This window comes from Lissotriton helveticus, chromosome 10 (genome assembly GCF_964261635.1).
Source record: "Lissotriton helveticus chromosome 10, aLisHel1.1, whole genome shotgun sequence".
In the NCBI taxonomy this organism is placed as follows: Eukaryota; Metazoa; Chordata; class Amphibia; order Caudata; family Salamandridae; genus Lissotriton; species Lissotriton helveticus.
The window spans coordinates 1,153,895,909-1,153,913,183 of NC_136071.1; the positions used below are offsets into that span (position 1 = coordinate 1,153,895,909).

The following is a 17,275-nucleotide window of genomic DNA, read 5'->3' on the forward strand; positions in this document are numbered from 1 at the left end:
CTCGGACCCCTCACTCACCCTCACTCACACCCTCACCTCCCACCCCCTCACTACCCTCACCCCTCCCCTCACTCACCCACCCTCACTCACTCTCACCCTCACTCACCCTCCCCCTCACCCTCACCCCCTCAACCCCTCACCCTCACCTCACCCTCAACCACACCACACCTCACCCTCCCTCACCCTCACTCACCCTCAACCCCTCAACCCTCACTCACCCTCACCTCCCCTCACTCCCTCACCCCTCACTCACCCTCACCCTCACCCTCACTCACCCTCACTCCCTCACCCTCACTCACCACCCTCACCCTCACTCACCCTCACTCACCCTCACTCACCCTCACTCCCCTCACTCACCCTCACCCTCACCCTCACCCTCACCCTCACTACCCTCACTCACCCTCACCCTCACTCACCCTCACCTCACCTCACTCACCCTCACCCCTCACTCACTCACCCTCACTCACTCACCCTCACTCACGCACCTCTCACCCTCACTCACCCTCACCCTCACTCACCCCTCACCTCACTCACCCTCACTCTCACTCACCCTCACTCACCTCACTCACCCTCACTCACCCTCACCTCACCCTCACTCACCCTCACTCACCTCACTCACCCTCAACCCCTCACCCTCACTCACCCTCCACTCACCCTCACTCACCCTCACTCACCCTCACCCTCACCCTCACTCACCCTCACTCACCCTCACCTCACCCACCCTCACCCTCACTCACCCTCAACCCTCACCCTCACTCACCCTCACTCACCCTCACTCACCCTCACCCCCTCACTCACCCTCACTCACCCTCACCCTCACTCACCCTCACCCTCACTCACCCTCAACCCCTCACTCACCCTCAACCCCTCACCCTCACCCTCACCCACCCTCACCACTCACCCTCACTCCCTCAACCCCCTCACTCACCCTCACTCACCCTCACCCTCACTCACCCTCACCCTCACTCACCCTCAACCCCTACCCCACCCTCACACACCCTCACTCACCCTCACCCCTCACACCCTCACCCTCACTCACCCTCACCCACCCTCACCCTCACTCACCCCTCTCACCCTCACTCACCCTCACCCTCACTCACCCTCACCCCTCATCACCCTCAACCCCTCACTCACCCTCACCCTCACTCACCCTCCCCTCACTCACCCTCAACCCCCTCACCCTCCACTCACCCCACCCTCACTCACCCTCACCCTCACTCACCCTCACTCACCCTCACCCTCACTCACCCACCTCAACCCCTCACCCTCACTCACCCTCACCCTCACTCACCCTCACCCTCACCCTCACTCCCCCTCACCCCCTCACTCACCCTCACCCTCACTCACCCTCAACCCCTCACCCTCACCCTCACTCACCCTCACTCACCCTCACCCTCACTCACCCACACCCTCACTCACCCTCAACCCCTCACCCTCACTCACCCTCAACCCCTCACCCTCCCTCACCCACCCTCACCCACCCTCACTCACCCTCACCCCTCCCTCACTCACCCTCACTCACCCTCACTCACCCTCACTCACCCTCACTCACCCTCACTCACCCTCACTCACCCTCACTCACCCTCACTCACCCTCACTCACCCTCACCTCACCCTCACTCACCCTCACACACCCTCACTCACCCTCCACTCACCATCTACTCACCCTCACTCACCCTCACTCACCTTCACTCACCTCACCCACCCTCACCACCCTCACTCACCCTCACTCACCCTCACTCACCCTCACCCACCCTCACTCACCCTCACCCACCCTCACTCACCCTCACCCACCCTCACTCACCCTCACCCACCCTCACCCACCCTCACTCACCCTCACTCACCCTCACCCACCCTCAACCCCTCACCCTCAACCCACCTCACTCACCCTCACCCCACTCACCCTCAACCCCCACTCACCCTCAACCCCCACTCACCCTCAACCCCCACTCACCCTCAACCCCCACTCACCCTCAACCCCTCACTCACCCTCAACCCCTCACTCACCCTCACCCTCACTCACCCTCACTCACCCTCAACCCCTCACCCTCACTCACCCTCACTCACCCTCACCCTCACTCACCCTCAACCCCTCGCCCTCACTCACCCTCAACCCCTCGCCCTCACTCACCCTCAACCCCTCGCCCTCACTCACCCTCAACCCCTCACCCTCACCCTCACTCACCCTCATCCCCTCACCCTCACTCACCCTCATACCCTCACCCTCACTCACCCTCACCCTCACCCACCCTCAACCCCTCACCCACCCTCAACCCCTCACCCACCCTCAACCCCTCACCCACCCTCAACCCCTCACCCACCCTCAACCCCTCACCCACCCTCACCCTCACTCACCCTCAACCCCTCACCCTCACTCACCCTCACAACACATATTGTGTTACAATAGGTGTCACATTTGCGAAAGATAAAACTATTGCCATTGTAAATAACAAAGCTATTAATTTCGCTATTTTCAAAACAAGCACATAAATAAAAAATGTGTCCTTTACAATACCAATAGCTCAAACTTTCCTAATGCGAGACCTATTGCATTGCTGTGCTTCTCTCCCCTGCTGCACTCTCCTGCTCTCTAGAGATGTGGCCTAACGACCAGAGCTGCCATCTAAGTGACGTAAATACAAAACATGTTGCATTCCAAATGCTATAGGTGTCACATTCGCGAAAGTTATAACTATTGGCATTGTAAATGACAAAGCCATCAATTTAGCAATTTTAAAAACCAACAAATAAATAAAATGTCATTTACAAGACCAATAACTACAACTTTTCTAATGCGAGACCTATTGCATTTCCAATGCTTGTTATAAATTGGTATCCGATTTCTTGGATTGTCTCGTATACCGAATCTGTGTGTGAAATAAATACTTAACACTACCCTTTGATAAGCCTAAACTTCTCGCCCACACTACCACAAAAGAGAGAATTTTTGTTTAATTGTGCTTCGGGAAACCAATAAGGGTTGCCTGGACCCTCTGCACAGTGTACCGTATTTTGGTACTCTATATAAAGAGCCAGCCTCAGATAGATGGATGCATATGAAAGGGCAGGCAGTCTTTTGGGTCTGAGCGGTCTACGCTCCCACCCACCACCACATGGGGCACTGGGCCAGCAATTGACTCTCTTGTACTGTAAGTGATGGCATTTTACTTGGTCGCATGCACATCTGCCTAAAACGAAGTGCCCTTTGGAGGTAGGGCTGCTGGTCCAATATTTTACCAGTGCTTTTTTATTTCCCTTCTTTGTCCTTTATTTATTTTTAAGTCATCTGTGTATGTTTATGTTGTAGGTAACATCCAGTTTTTTTCAAGTTACAGCGTTTACAAGCAAATATCTTGTTCTTGATGCCAAAAAGAATCCTATTTCCTGTAATTTACTTTGATTGAAAAGTTTCAATACCTGTTCTAATTACACTTTCCTGCTGGGAAGTACTCTTACTGTTCTCTTAAAATTATATGCGGATAATAAAAATTATTCATTGTAAGCATATTTGCCATTTTTCAGCAGTGGCAAGGAATGTTTTATTTCTCCCATTTTTTGTGCCACATCTCCCCACTCCCCTAATAAAAAAAATTGCGCAAGACCTTTTTGCCTTACCAGTGCTTTGTTACGTTTGTGGTTCTAGTATTTTGTTTGATGGGGTAAGTTTTGCTGCTTCACAATTTTTTCACAGTTGCCATGGATCTTTCCTAGGTAGTAGAAATATTACGTTTTTGGATGACTAGAATTGAGTGTTTGCGAAAGTTTTTTAAATTTTTTTTATTAAAGAGCAAATTAATGTCTCAGGAAATAGCAAGCATTCGCTGAAAATGTGTGACATGTTGAAATCTCTAACCCAAACAGTCATTTTTGTCTGCCTGCTAATTTTGACTTGTACTTTTGCCTCCTCCTCCTGAATTCTTCAGTCTGCTTTTTAGGACTTTACCAGCTTGCCTTATTCACCTGTTGCTCCTTAGGTTAGGTCTAGCATGCTTTTTTTCAGCGGGTGCTTTAGTGCAAGTGATTTATAGTATGTTGGTAACCCATAGGACCACCCTCAGATGCCCCTCTTCCCAACTTCCCTAAAATATCGTTCAGCAAGACTGTCAGTTTAAAGAAATTGACCGACATCACACCATAACCATAAACTGTATCGGCTACTTCTGGCAAATATGACAACATTTATAATGCTCTGCATCATCTGCAAAGCAAGGGTGGACTGCAGGCCAAAGTACTTAAAAATTCTTTTCCTAAACTACACACAAACTGGCACCCTGAGATTCACCAAATCAAACATGATTTCTCGCGTCAGATTCAACTGCCCAGGTAGATTGATCAGAGTATTAGATTTCTAGCTTTGGAATGGACTGCATTCACACCTTAGGAATCCACCTATTTTGTCATTATTCAAGAAATAAAATTAAAACAAAATTCTTCAGAGGTCTTTCAACTCGACACAAGATCACTGGGACCAATCCCCCCCCCGCCCCCCCCTAACACCCCCTAAATAAATGGGTATGGCCCTATGGAAAGCAAGTTCAATTTCCTGAATTTGTGGACCTTAATGTCTACTTGAGTCCAGATTGCAATGTACATGATACTTCTGGATATGAAGTTATTTTTATTTTATTTAATATGTATATTTTTAATAGAATTTCAAAATCTAGCTCACCGGTGCTATGAAGTGGCCCCATGTCACAAGTTAGTGCTTACAAACCAAATATTTATTTAGAAATTTTTTGACTAAGGCAACAAGCTTTTTGTCCGCTAACAATCTTATAACCTTCTGTTGCAGACATTGGTAGCCCTGCACACATTTGCTACTGGGTGTTCTGGATGCATAAGTATTTGTGATCACACACTATTTTTCTGTTGGTTTGAGGCAATTACAAGAATACACAGGCCAACCAGATTAGTACATCCTTATCATTGTTATCTGGAATGGACTGTTAATGAGTTAAAGATAATAAATATAGTGTTTTTTTATTGCAGTGTTTATTAGCTGCCTTTAACCCTTCAACCTTAAAATGGAGCGACGATTGGCACCATTTTTTAGAGGGTCAGATCAGGGTGCTACGTTATGCCACTGTTGGATGCTGAAGACATATTTTAAATTATAATAAAATAGATGAACCTTCTTAAAGATATTTGAGATCCTCTTTAAATTAGTGGAAGCTAATTCAGTAAGATAATTAATTGGGCTGAGCACTCCTAGATGGAGAGGTTTAAAACTCCCACTAATGGGCATATCTCTATTTAAGAATTGTTGTGTTCAAATTTTTTTGTGTTCATGCAATACAGATGCAACACATGTTCATTACCATGTTCATTACCACCTGTTCCTAATTGTGTTTCAGGCAGCAGAAGATGACGACGTGCAAATCGCTGATGACAGCTCCTCCGATTCAGGTTCCATTTCAGGCCCAGATTTTAACTACATTCTAAATATGTCCTTGTGGTGCCTCACAAAGGAGAAAATTGATGACCTGGTCAAACAAAGAGATTCGAAAGTATGATCTTTGCTTACCTTTAAACAAATGATATTGCATATATTTTGTAAATAAGTTATTCTCTCTTGCATTTATATAAGTTTTAACTTTGTGTGTGAAGATCCCACTACCTGGTGAAGCATAATAATGCAATTGTGAAGAAGTGAATGCTAAAATTTACTTTGCAACTTGATGTCTGTACGCAGTCTAGTTCAACAAGTTTTAACACGTTCTTTTATCTTTTGTAGGCAAAAGAACTTAATGACTTGAAGAGAAAATCTTCATCAGACCTTTGGAAAGAGGACTTAGCAGCCTTTGTAGAGGAACTTGATGTAGGTTTCAACACAAACTCCCAGTTATTTATGAAGCGCTTTCTATTAGGTAGAAGAATAGGTTGTAAACATTGGGCTGGAGTAGTCTAATGCTACTGAGACACTCTGCTTCTTTATTCATAAAATATGCTTTCATTGGGATGCCTTGTCTAAGCAGAAATTTGAAGTGCTCGCACATCCTGCTTTGCCCTTGTTTGGGAAGGGTAAATATCATGGTTAGAGAGTTTCTAATGCACCGTAAATGTCAATTGTTCGAATTACCATTTATTTGCCATTTTTCGCTGCCAAGTTCTTTGTTCTATTTAGTCTGTGGTCTAATTTGTAAAAATATGTTGTGGTACACTGGAATGTTATCCATTATACGCTATTCTATATCTCAAATGTCATCACAAACTCATTTCTGTAGAAAGTTAGTAGCCAGATATAGGAATTATATTAAGCATTTGCTTTCTTTAAGAATTTTAAAAATGCTTCTTCTGTTATTTAATGTTTCAAATCCCAGCCAGTTAGCACCATGAATCTGGCTTTGTTTTGTTGTAAGTATATATTTGAAAATATTTTTCAGGAATTGCCTTAACTTCATGGCTTTTAAACACCTATTTTAACTTCTAAATTTTATGTACCAAACGGTTAATTTGGAGTAAAGAAATATAAAAAAGATATTCAAAACAATGTGCAGTAAAAAGAGAAGCATTCCACTTTTAATTGCTCCTTTTTGTCATATTCTTACATCCAACAACTAGCAGACCCTTACAAAAAAAGCTTGTGCTTGAGATGTAAAAGACAGTTTTAGAGATATTCCTTTAAGATTTAAGTTGAGAAAAGTAATAGAGTACATGGACAAAAACATGTTTGCAGAAGTTGACTGGGTGATAAAGTGCTGACATTTTTCTGGCTTTTGCTCCTTATGTTATTTGAAAATAACTGCCTTTATTCAGACAGAAGAAATTATTTCACTCCTCATTCTTCCAGACCCCTCTGTGTGGCTTTACTAGGTTGATTGCTGTTTGTCATCATCTTAATTTGAGAAATACTTGTTTTACCCCTCACACAGTTCTCAAATGCCTTGTTGAATCTAGCACAAGAACTGATTTGGTTCAGTGTTCCTTAGAAAAGCCTGACTTTACTGAGTGATGTACTGCTCCGGTATGTATCCAGTTAGTGGTGGAAATACCTGCATTAAATGAGTAAGTTTCAATAAATACAAATCAAGAAATAAACCAATTGATTACCCAATATTCTTAACGGGCCGCCCCCTAAAAGAATGAAATAATGAAAACTAACAAATGAGATATTTACTGCTCCAAAGAGCTAAATGAAATCAATATGCTTTAGTCCCTAACTTTGCTACATCACAATGCAGAGAGAAAAATGTACAAGAATCACATTTTTGCTACTAAACCCATATAGAGTTGCCTAAAAGTTGACCAAAAATCCATGCTTTAGCATGTCTTATCTCTCAAACCAGCCAATTATTCACGTCTTCTCTGCTGGAAATGTTTTTGAAGTTGATAACTTGCCTGCTCCACAAACATTTCCCCCCTTCTTTATAAACTGAATTAATTGACTGTTTCTGCTTTTTTTTAAACTCAGAGATTCTCCTCTTTGAACCCCTGATGTTTAAAATAATACCTTGCAGTGCTCATTCCTTGTTTGGATCAACATCCAGGATCTGGAAACTACATCCTTTGTGCTTTTTCACCTCCCTTCTCCTTTTTTGTCTTTTTTATTTGTAACAAACATTTCGGCTTCTCTACTATTCTGTACTGCCCATCTCTTTGCATTTTCTACACGTCCTGACTCACTATGCCGGACCTATTTCTGCATTTTAATTGCATTGACTTACTCTTGAAGAAATGGTTATAAATAATATTCACTTGCCTCCTCAGTATGTTGTTAGTACTGACTGTTTTACTAAATTCGGAAGCATTGTAGTGTACATTTTATGCCTCTGTTTTTATCTTACTGTGTGTGTCTTAGTAAATTAGTAACATTGCCCAGTATTTTAACTTTCCACTGTAATTCCAAGTGCTCAATCTACTTTAGCTGCATTTCGCTATGCGAAGTGCTGTGCTATACCCCAGGGTTTGTCTGTGCTATATGAAGCCACAATACAAACAAATAGAAATGACAGGCTCATGTTTATTTTATCTTTTCTAGATATTTTAGTTCTCATTATTTCAGGTTTTTAAAGTAAGTGTAATTCGGCCCTTGATATTTTGCAGCTGGTGTCATACTATACCCGTGCCCATCTTGCCCTTTTTGTCAGCGTGGGAACAGTTGTCATGAACTGATGAATCAGACTAAGTTAGAATTTAGAGTGCAGGGTCCCATTGGGCCAGGGTGATAACTTGCAATAATCCTTGATGCCTCTCTGATGGCGTCTTCCAAAGGCTGATTCTGTGTTGGTATTCATTTGTTATATATACCAGCTGCTACAACATTCATACTTGTGGAGCGGTTTGAAATGGAAACAGTTGGCATGAAAGGTATATTGAAAAATAAGCATTATTATTCATAAGCTGTAGTTCAGAGCTGAACTGCTTCACAATTTAGCCTGTTGACTGCAACTGTGTAGGAGGCCATGATATTCAGCTTATTGTGGGTTTCATGTGTTTCCTTCTTTTCATACTTTATTATATTACGTGGAACAGCTCAGTGTTTTAAGCAATCTACATTACCTTGATGAACATAGCGCTGCTTTGTTTACCAAGCCTGTCCATTGCTCTTTTTCTGCATTTTGTCAATTTTCTGTCCATGTTTAATTTCCCTGCTGTATTGTACAGTACAGGTGTAATGTTGACATTTATAGAGGTGCACAACACATTTGTTTTATATGGTTTAAAAGGAACTAGCAACCCTAAAAAGCAGTTTGGTGAAGATAATTGGTCTATGTTTTCACTAATAAGTATTTTCCACTGTTTGTTGCTGCATAATATATTTGTGCACCATTAAATAGTTTCTTTGATATTTAGAACTTACTGAAATTTACAACTGTGCATGTTTATTTGTTTTTTAATTCCCCTTCAAAAATACTCATTCTCAGAAAGTTGAAAACCAGGAGAAAGAAGACATTTTGGCAGGGTTTATAGGCAAAGCAGTAAAAGGCAAGGTTGGAAAACCAAAGTTTAAAAAGATGCAGTTGGAGGAGACAATGCCTTCCGAGTTGGGTAGGAGAGTCATTCCAGAGGTGACATCTGCAATGAAGGCCGATGCCAGCAAGAAGTTGATGAAGAAGAAGAAGGTTGGTTCCAATTAAAGTTCTTTTTTTACCTTGGACAGTTTCCAAACCTACTGATCTGTTTATTCTGACCAAATAAATGCATAGACCAAAGGTATTGCCACAAACTTAGCTTGGTTATTAGCGGTTAATTTAATTCCCAGCATTTTATATTCAGAGTGAGTGTTCAATCAGTAATTACATAACATTAGAAAAAGTAGGCTGTACTTAAATTTCTCCTTGATATTTTTGCATACTTTTTAGTTTGCCAGCATGCAGTCTGCCAACACAACCACTAACACTTGACTGAAAATTTCTGCTGTGAGTTCATCCGCATGAATTAGAAGACGCACATTTTAGAGTGTCAGATGAATCTAGATTGAGCTAGATGATCTAGATGGAGCTAAGCAGAGCTATATGATAGAAACTGTAACCTTTGGAACCAGTACCTCAACCTGAAGAACTTACCTATTTTTTCCCTACTACTCATCCAAGGAAACACCACCCAACCAAATAAATAGGCTTGAAAACTAAGCGTAATCGTATATTTAGTATCTGGAAGGGGATAGCACAACAAGCCAGGCAGACATTTGTAGTGTGTATTTATTTATTTAAAGAGTTTTATATAGCGCTGGCTAGACCCAGAGGTATCAGAGCGCTTTATATGAGAATCAGCAATGTAACAGAAAAAGTTCAACAATTACACAATAAATCCCCAAAAATAGGCAATACAGTTAGGAGAGGAGAGAAAGGAGAGAGAAAAGTAGTGGAGGGGGCAGGGGAGGTGAGAAAGGGAGGATAAGGGAAGAGACAATACGGAGAGACAAAAAGAAGTCTGTCTAAAGACCGACTGGGTAGGTGATGACCAAGGAGGGACTCCACGGCCCATCTCCCCTATAGCTAAACCAGGTAGCTCCATCGGGCATCAGACAAAATAGTTCAGTCACAATACATTGAGAGAAGAGAGAAGGAGAGACATAAATAGAGTGAGGATGTGGGAAGAGACGACAGGAGAGAAGCAAGGAAGTCTGGCTAAAGACCGACTGGGTAGGTGACGTCCAAGGAGGGAATCCCCAACCTGTCTCCCCTATAGCTAAACCAGGTAGCTCCATCGGGCATCAGACAAAATAGCTAGCTCTCAAATGACGCGGGAAATTCACAGGTAGACAGGGTGGGGACTAGGGCAAGGACAGGTGAGGGCAAATGTCAGTAGCAGGAAAGAGGAGATTAGTAGAGCGGGTGAGAATTACGCCAGAAATCTTGTGTTGCTATGACCGGTAGGAGCGGCGGCCACAGTGTCAGACACTCCCGACCATCCAATTATAAGAGTTCTTTCTAGGCTCATGCTTTGGAGTTACTTGGTGGAGTAAGTTCGATTTTTGATTTATTTATAATCCAAAGAGAGGGGCTCGTTGTTACCCACAGGGAAATCGAGCACCAGAATACTGTCAAAGTAAAGAAAAGTGTTTTCCCTGAGGGAGATCAAGTAGTCTCTGGTTCAAGCTGAATTCAGAGACCTATCGCATTCCATCTGCATCACTCACTCAACTCTCAATTTTTCATTGGGGGAACACTCACCAGAAGGAAAAAACAATATTTATGTAAAAATGTACATTTTATTTCAATAAAAAGCATATAAATTATTATACAGTTTCCAATTAAAAAAACACATATACTATACAAATACACAATATAAACCACCTAATGTGGAAATGGAGAAAGAATGGGACAAGACAATAGTATTTGTCTTAATCTTATCAATACGGACACCCTGTTTGACAACACTGGGAAGGATTTGCTTTCCTTTTAACCGATATATTTGTTGGCAACTCCGAATTTGACTCTTTGTAAATGCGTCGACATTTTTACATAAATATTGTTTTTTCCTTCTGGTGAGTGTTCCCCCCCAATGAAAAATTGAGAGTTGAGTGAGTGATGCAGATGGAATGCGATAGGTCTCTGAATTCAGCTTGAACCAGAGATTACTTGATCTCCCTCAGGGAAAACACTTTTCTTTACGTTGACACGATTTTTAATTTAGCAAAGCTTGCTTCTGGTATGAGACGTTGAGGCAATGGATTTCAACATCAAACTCCTATTTGGGTAAATCTAATGCCCCCTGCAGTAGATAGGTTGCTTACATTTTGGAAGAGTGTAGGAAGCGGCCTCTTTATGTGATGTATCAAGCACCTGATATACCATGTATAGAGTCCAGCTATTCCCTTATGAGTGGACATGGGGTTGTAATGCAGTCCCAAGGTGCTCTTTTGGGGGGTAGTGTGGTCAAACAGCCTTAGGCTTAACACAGAGGAGTGCAAGACATTTGCAAATTCACACTGTCGATAAATAACACGTCTCAAAAAAGAGATCCACACCAATTTATAAAAATAGCAAGTATCTTTATATGTTTAAGCATCTGAAACATCGGTCTGATAAATACTTTTCCAAATATAAATTATTTTACCTTTAAAAATTGGACAAACTGCAATTTCTGACTTCTGCAATGTTATCCTATGGAAGGCAAAACAAGTTCTGTAAACAGGTATAGTACAGCAACTTACAAGACCAATCTCCAGGAGTTAAGGTGAGTGGTGGGCAAGGTCCAAAGCAGCACCAACAGAACACCACGAGGGTGCCGGGAGCCCAATCGATTTCAATTGAGATTGGCAGAAACAGGCTGCAGGCTCTGGCCAGGAGGCTCATTGGGCTGAACCAGCAAGTTGGCTCAGGCCTTTTGATACTTGGGGTTACCTTTAGCCTACTTTTCTAAGGCCCAGGGGGATGGGTGTAGAGGTGTCCTTAGGCGTTGCATTTCCTTACATGGAGCAGTCTCTGTCGAGGGGGCCTGCATGCAGAGGCTGCAGGTAGCGTCAGAGTCTACCAGGGGTGAATCCATAATGGACTCGGGCTTTGGAAGGCCGGGGCACCTTTTTCACACAAGTAGCCTACTTCAACTTGGGCCAGAGGCGACTGGTCCAGTGATAGCTTCTGGTGTAGAGTTTTGGCAGTTCCGGAGGCCACAGAGTCTTCCCTTCTGGAGTTTCTTCAGAACAGGTCTGCTGCTTATGGAAGGTCTTGAGTCTTTTTTGAAGGCAGGCAGTCCTCCCAGATCTCTGGAGTCCGCAGCTGCAGGAGAGGTCTACTTTGGTGCAGTTTTCAATGGAGACAGACAGACCGTCATGTTGGTACCAGTTCAGCTGCTTCTTCTGTCCTCTCTGCTTTTGTGGCTCTTCAGTGTCCTTTCTCTTCTTAGGTCCTCATGATCTGTTTCTCTGGTGCTAGGGACTCCCCTCAATACTGAATTTAGGGTGTTCAGGAAGAGTGGGGTAGTAGCCAATGGGCAAATGACCCTTGGGGTCACTACCCCCGCGTGTCCACTTCTAGTGGGAAGTCAGTATAACTCTGTCCCAGAATTCCTAAGTATGCTATCACAAAGCTGGATACTAATGAAAAATATTGTCCACCTCACTGTAACCCACATCTGATAGAGACTACTAGCCGCAGATTCCTTAACATCGAATTATCCCCAGGCGTGAGACTGGATCCGGAAACTTTTTGCCACAGCAACCCTGCGCGCTGGGGGGGCCGGCATCACGCGACTCCGCCCAGGCGAAGTCCGCGTACATGACGTCAGCAAGTTCACATAAGTCCCACCCCGCCTACGCCATTTTTTTCCTTTTCTGCGTGCAACGTGGATCCGGTAGGTGCTCTGGGCCTGCTTAGGCCTTTCCCCTTCGCTATTGCCTGTGTTTGTGGGAACAGTGTGCAGATGCCTTCGGGCTTTAAGACGTGCTCGTCTTGTGGACGCCTGATGTCGGCGACGGACCCTCACCTCATTTGCATGTGGTGCTTAGGCAAACATCACAACTCCACTGATTGCGAGGCGTGCCAGCAGTTCAAGCCAAAGTCGCAGTGGGAGCGCTGGATGAAACCTCTCTCGGCTCGCATGTCCAGATCAGCTTCATCACCTCGATCAGCTTCTGTGGAAGGTTTTTCGAAGCCGCCGTTGTCGTCCTAGTCTTTCTCCTAAGCCGCATGAGCGTTGCTCACCTGTCGGTAAGTGTCGCAGTTTGTTCCCGAGGGCTGGTTTCCGGCCTGTTGGGGGCGTGGGCTCTCTGCGGGTGATGCGGCCCCACGTCTCCTCCCCTATCCACCGTTTCCCGGTGTGGGGGTGTCGAGAGCCCAGATGGAGACATATGCTGCGGCTTTGCAAGCCTCGCTGGCTTCTCCTCCTCGGTCCCTCTTCTTCCTTTCTGGACCTGGCCTTTCCCTACTCCGGTTGGCTTGGGGGACGGCTGTGTTAGCTTGCAGCAGTCGGCTACCGAGGAGCTGCTTTCTCCACCACGGGGCCTTACAGAGGCGGGTGTGGCCTTCGCTCGCGCCTTTTCCACGGCTGTGGGAATTTTGCGCATGGGAGATCCAGCTGCCTATTTTCCTGCAGATCATCTTCTGGAAGTTCTCCACCAGGACGCTGGTTGTAGGGAGCTGTTGCTTTCCTTTGAGGGTTCACTCCATTCTTCTCTGTTGGGGACTTGGGGTCGTCCTGCCACAGTGGATCCTGTGCCCCAACACCTTCTGCACCGTCACCTGCCAGCACCGCGTGACCCGGTGTGTGTTTCCCTCTGCCAGAAGCCCCCTTTTGCAGCCTCCTTTCCCTCCCTGCCACTGCTGTTGTCTCCCCCGTCACGGGAGGCCTGCTGGTTGGACTCTTGGGGGCGCAATATGTTCGCTTCGACCAGCGTGCCTCTGCGGGCCCTTAACACACTGTGTCTTGGCTAGGGCCACTTCTTGCTTGTGAGACTCTGTGGAGTCCCTTAGGTCTTCCGCCTCTCAGGAGGGTGCTGGTGTAGATTTGCAGCACCATGTGTTAGATGGCCGGGATCTGGCGGCGTTTATTCTTCGGCCCGCTCTGGACATCTCGGAGGTGCTTGGTCATGCAATGGCTTCTTCGGTTGCCCTTCGCCGCCATGCTTAACTTCGGGACAGTGTGTTCCCAGAAAATGTTCGGGAACGGCTGGTAGACCTTCCCTTCGACGCCCCTGCTGACTCGGCCATCCAGAGTTCTTGGCTGGGCTTCGGCCTCCTCGTCCTGGTCCTGGTCCTGGTCCTGGTCCTGGTCCTCTTCCTCTTCCTCTTCCTCTTCCTCTTCCTCTTCCTCTTCCTCCTCGTCCTCGTCCTCCTCGTCCTCTTACTCTTCCTCTTCCTCCTGTGAGTTGATATGGTTTTCGGGAGTTGTTCTTACGTTGGGGCAGGTCGCCCCCACTTGTGTGATCTGTGTGCTCTTGCGCATTTGAGTCCTCTTTCGGGGGACTGAAGTTCTGCTGGCCGGTCCTTCTTTACTGTGTTTTTGCCTTGAGTTATATGCACCATGTTGGCCCTGAGATTAGGCCTTTTGGTTTTCTCTTTGGCTGCTTGACATGCCTTCTGCAGGGTTTTTTCCCTTGGTCCTTTCTGTTGTCCTCTGCTGCAGAAGTTTCTTCCTAAGATGGTTCCCATGTCTTAGGACTTAACTTACCCTATGTGGGGTAGTGGTAGCTGTTATATAGCTTGTTCTCTGCTTGGAAGCTGTGGTCGCCTTTGGCCCTCGGCTCTCCATGGAGTTAAAGTATGTTGCAGGTGCAACTCTCTTGTTGTTGACTTGAGTTGCGTCCCGGAGTGTCCTTCTCCAGGGTCGCTGTGCTGTTCGCCTGGTCTGGCCTGCTGTCTGCGGCCCAACGTGATGGCTCTGGTTCTGCTTCTTTTTGAGTCACTTGTGTTGCTCCTCCCTGACGCGTGTGTTGTGCCCTTCTTTGCCTTCCTGCTCTCTGTCTTGGGCTGGCGTATGGCTTGCCGTGAGGGTATTGCCCTATGGTGTTCTCTGCTTCTCCTCCCTGAGGGCTATGATGGATTTTGTGTTCCTTCTTCTTTCGGGCACAGCCTGCCCGGTTCTTCCTGGGTACCCCGGGCTCGCTCTCTCTCTCTCTCTCTCTCTCTCTCTCTCTCTCTCTCTCTCTCTCTCTCTCTCTCTCTCTCTCTCTCTGCTCTGCCTGCTTTATTGCTGTCTGCGCCATTCTGTCTGGTCTCTTGCTTTCTGGCTGCGGTAGACTCAGCTGCCCTCTTCATGGGGTGTGTCCCGGGTGGGGGGACTTGCTTTTGTTCTACCTCATCTCCTTGGAATCTCTAGGTTGATCTTCATCCTAGGTCCTCCTCTTCCTGGCCTTGGATGTAGGTTCTGTTGCCTTGTACAGGCGTGGTTTTGGCCTCCTCTTGCCTGCCCTTGTATCCTCTGATTAGTGTGAACAGGCTACCTCTTCTTTTGTTCTTCCCGCATCCCCTTTGGTCTGTGATTTTCTGATTGTAGGGGCTCCCCTTGCCTGGGGAACAGTGCTCTTCTCCCTGTCTGTTTGACTTGCCCGCTGTGGGAACCTCTGCTATATCAAGGCCGGTGGGTCCTCTTACAGACCCTCCTTCCCCGTGGGTATGGCTAGGGTACCTATTCTACGTTAAGGAATCTGCGGCTAGTAGTCTCTATCAGATGTACAAGTTACTTACCTTCGGTAACAATGTATCTGGTAAAGACGATTCTAGTCACAGATTCTTTCACGGCCCGCCCTTCCTCCCCGTTCTGCGAGGACCCTTGGCTTGATCTTCTGCGTTCGCCTTCCTGCGAATGGCTCTGTCTTCAGTGAGTGCCTTCTTTCGCTCTTCTCTCAGGATGTTCGTCCTGTTTCTTTGCTCTTTTTCCTCCTCTTTTTACTCGGTGGAGGATGGGTTTATGAGTACTATTGTGCCGTTATGCTCTGGTTGCTCCAGGTTGGGGCCTAACCTCGCCCCCTCACCTGCCTCTTCCCTTTCTTACTGGGTTTCTGGCCCCTCTGCTATCCTCTAGGTTAGGGCCTTTTGGCTGTGCCTCTGCCCTTTGTTCCTTACAGGGGTTGTCACATTATGGGAAGGGGCTGTCTTTGATGGGTCGTTCCTTGTTTGTCCTGGACTGGTTCCCCTTCCTTGTCATTGGTTGGGGTTGTAGTCCTGCTGCATGCTATAATTTTTTTAAATGTATATGTTCCTTGTCTCCAGGGGGGCTATCTCTGTACTGGAAGGGTTGCTGCTCAGGGCTGTGCTCTGTTCGTATTCTTTTCTCTGCTTTTGGGTACTGCGGTGCTTGACACTGTTCTTTCTGGTGTTATTCCTCACCATTCCTTCTTCCTGTTCTTTCGCGCACTGTTCCCATACTCCCACAGTTTTGTCTGATGGCTCCGTGTTGTGGCGCGGAAAAGTTCTCTGAAGAAAAATGACGTGGGCGCGCCGGGGTGGGACTTATATGACCTTGCTGACATCACGTACGCGGACTACGCATGGGCGGAGTCGCGTGATGCCATCCCCCCGGCGCGCGCGCGTGGTTGCTGTAGCAAAAAGTTTCCGCTCCAGTCTCACGCCTGGGGATAATTCTACGTTAAGGAATCTGCGGCTAGAATCGTCTCTACCAGATACATCGTTACTGAAGGTAAGTAACTCATACTAGAGGAATAGCGATCCATCGACACTAACTGGACAATTCCTAGATGTAAAACCAGTACAAAAGCTGGAACCTTATTGGGACACCATAGCGAAGCCTCACGATGGAAAGCTCTATTTCCAACTTAGAGTGGGCACCTTACCCGTAAAGTAATTTACTGCGAGATGGGATGCAGTTGATGACATCCTGCCTTATTAGCCATGTAAATTTAGAGTCTTTGGCTCACTTGTTATTTGTGTGTCCCGCTTATAAAGTTCTGCGGCGGATATGGTTGGCCCCAATTTGTAGAGCACTGGGCACCCAAAAACACGAGGTAGCTCTTAGATTAATTTGCAGTGAAACATAGCTCTACATGCCAAGAACAGATGCTTACTGGTTAAGTAACATCCTTCCCTCCTTAGGAATACAGTGACTGTTTTTCCTTGAAAAATGTTCTAAGTGTGGAGTTGATTTGTGTGAAACCCTGGAAAACTACAACTGTACAAAACTGATTTTACTTACCTTTTTTCTAGGAAATGTCTGTGTGATATCTAGGCATATCACACAGAGTAAAAAAAGTAACTTAAAAAGTAATCTGAACAGTAATTTCAACATAATGACTTACCTGTATTTCAATCAAATGCATTTGAACTTGTATTCAATTGTAAATCAATGGATAAGATTTTGCAAAGCATTTATTCCACTTACCTGTTCCAAGCTTGGTTTGGATCTAGAAATAAAATAACAATATTTTATACAGAACA

At 45.7% G+C, this 17,275-nt stretch overlaps 1 protein-coding gene across 5 annotated transcripts in view; it reads left to right on the forward strand.

Moving 5' to 3' along the window:
- The window catches only part of TOP2B (DNA topoisomerase II beta), a 607,938-nt gene that overhangs the window by 411,329 nt on the left and 179,334 nt on the right, over positions 1 to 17,275 (forward strand). For all 5 annotated transcript variants that reach the window (XM_078663968.1, XM_078663967.1, XM_078663969.1 and 2 more), the window contains exons 26-28: positions 5,354 to 5,506; positions 5,734 to 5,817; positions 8,864 to 9,061. In XM_078663968.1, the coding sequence (XP_078520094.1) occupies positions 5,354 to 5,506; positions 5,734 to 5,817; positions 8,864 to 9,061 (435 nt within the window). The remainder of the gene's footprint in view (positions 1 to 5,353; positions 5,507 to 5,733; positions 5,818 to 8,863; positions 9,062 to 17,275) is intronic.